This window comes from Monopterus albus, unplaced genomic scaffold (assembly GCF_001952655.1).
Source record: "Monopterus albus unplaced genomic scaffold, M_albus_1.0 scaffold234.1, whole genome shotgun sequence".
Taxonomy (NCBI): Eukaryota; Metazoa; Chordata; class Actinopteri; order Synbranchiformes; family Synbranchidae; genus Monopterus; species Monopterus albus.
Window position 1 is genome coordinate 600,231 of NW_018128114.1, and position 2,303 is coordinate 602,533.

Consider the following 2,303-nt stretch of genomic DNA (forward strand, 5'->3'; position numbering starts at 1 on the left):
TAAAAAAAATCATGCTCCACGTATAAAGTAAAGATTTGATAGATAAATAGTGTTTTAATCAATGTCTAATCAATAATCAATGTTTAGTCAAGTATAGTATTCAAAATATAAAGATCCATGGTCTGATTTTAAAGCATTGATGGAAAATCTGTGTGTAACTCTGATTGTTCAGTTGAAAGCGATAATGGGAACTTTTGTATTTCAAGCAGAAGTGGGTTTTCTGTCTCGTGTTAAGTATTAAGATGATAAGTTTTCTAAAAAAAGGGGAAGTAGAATCCGAGGCTGAATCTAACCGGTCAAAAGCAGTCATGAACAGTTACAAGAATCCTGAACGCAATATGTAAATGAGTTCTGAAGAACGACTGTGCAGGCCAAAAAAGGTATTAACCAGCTTGTTGAGTCTCTTTCTGTCCCTGTCTGTGCTACTACCAGGAAGTACATCTTCTGCTGTGCCTTCTTGGTGATGGTCCTGATGTTGGACGTGATGTTGGTCCTGGGAGATAGTGGAGCTCAGGAACTTGTAGGACTTCACTGCTGATACAGTACTGCCAAGTATGGTGAGTGGGGGTAAGGTGGGGGGCCTTCCTGAAGTCCACTGTCATCTCCACTATATTTGGGCATGTTCAGCTCCAGGTTGTTGAGGCTACACCACAGGACCAGCTGCTCAACCTCCCGTCTGTAGGCTGACTCGTCGCCGTGTCAGCTAAAATGATCTCACATGCTTTAAAATGGCAACAAAAACCAGAAAGATGTGGAAAAAAATGGAAAACTACCATTCGAATGGATTGAAGAATAACCAAAATGGCAAAGACTCAGCCAATGATGAGCTCTAGGGTGATCAAAGAAGGTCTAAAGTTACCTATGAGTACTATAACAATCAGAAGACGTCTATGTGAAGCAAAGCCATCGACAAGAGACCCAGCAAAGTCCCATTGTTGAAAAAAGGGCATGTGCTGAAGAGGTTATGATTTGTCAAAGAACACATTGACTGGCCTAAAGAGAAATGGCGCAAGATTTTGTGGACTGAGGAAAGCAAGATTGTTCTTTTTGGGTCTAGGGGCCGCTGACAGTTTGTCAAACGACCCCAAACACTGAATTCAAGCCACAGTACACTGTGAAGCATGGTAGCGCAAGCATCATGATATGGGTATGTTTCTCATACTGTGGTATTGGGCCTATTTATTGCATACCAGGGACCATGGATCAGTTTGAATACATCAAAATACTTGAAGAGGTCATGTTGCCTTATGCCGACGAGGAAATGCCCTTGAAATGGATGTTTCAACAAGACGACGACACCAAACACACCAGTAAGCGAGCAGCATCTTGGTTCCAGACGAACAAGATTAACGTTATAGAGTGGCCAGCTCAGTCCCCGGACCTTAATCCAATAGAAAAGTTGTGGGGTGACATCAAAAATGCTGTTTCTGAGGCTAAACCAAAAAATGCAGAGGAATTGTGGAATTTGTGCACTCGTCCTGGGCTGGAATGCCTGTCCACAGGTGCCAGAAGTTGGACGAATCCATGCAACACAGATGTGAAGCAGTTCTCAGAAATAGTGGTTATATAACTAAATATTAGTTTAGCGATTCACCAATGCCTCATCACCAATGCCCCTGGTGATGCTAACCACCTGATAATCTTGTTATTATTTACACTACTGTCACTGTTTGCACACCGCTTTGAGTTTCATCATATCCTATTAGGTTATACCATTTAGTTTATCCAATTACTTGAATTCACTTTTCATATTCTATTTATTCTGTGTTTATTTCAAAAATAATACAGAGTGCATATTTCTTAGCCAATTCAAGTTATTTGTAGACTTGACTAAAATGTGCTTCAATATAAAACAATTTAAAACAACACACTATTGAAATAAAGAGATGAAGACAAATGAATGGAGTCAGTGAAGATGAAGTCATTAAAACAGGTGGGCTTTGATCTTTATCACCATTTAACCAAAGTTAATGTTCTGCTGAGATTAAATTTAGAAACATTAGTTGGCTCTTTCAAAACTAAAAGCTGCCATTTAAAGCTGTAAATGTACTTACGAAGAGGATGGTACCCGCTGGCTGCATTTCTCCTTAACCGGAGTTCCATCACTGAGATCTTGTCTCTGCTGCAGTCTGTTGGCGAATAGTTTTGTTTTCATCTCAGCTTCGTTATATTCTGCTGCCAGTCTCCTCCCATTGAATATGCCCCATGCCTTACACAGCAGAGAGGTGGGACAAATTAGAAATCAAAGTCAAAGTAAAACCAACACTTACACAGACTACTGAAGGGTTGTTTTAGGGTTTAAA

The 2,303-nt window shown here is 40.2% G+C and overlaps 1 protein-coding gene across 1 annotated transcript in view; it reads left to right on the forward strand.

Moving 5' to 3' along the window:
* Positions 1–526: 526 nt before the first annotated feature.
* The window catches only part of hibch (3-hydroxyisobutyryl-CoA hydrolase), an 18,971-nt gene continuing 17,194 nt past the window's right edge, over positions 527–2,303 (forward strand). The window contains exon 1 of the mRNA XM_020620185.1: positions 527–557. Within this exon, the coding sequence (XP_020475841.1) occupies positions 555–557 (3 nt within the window). The 5' untranslated portion in view covers positions 527–554. The remainder of the gene's footprint in view (positions 558–2,303) is intronic.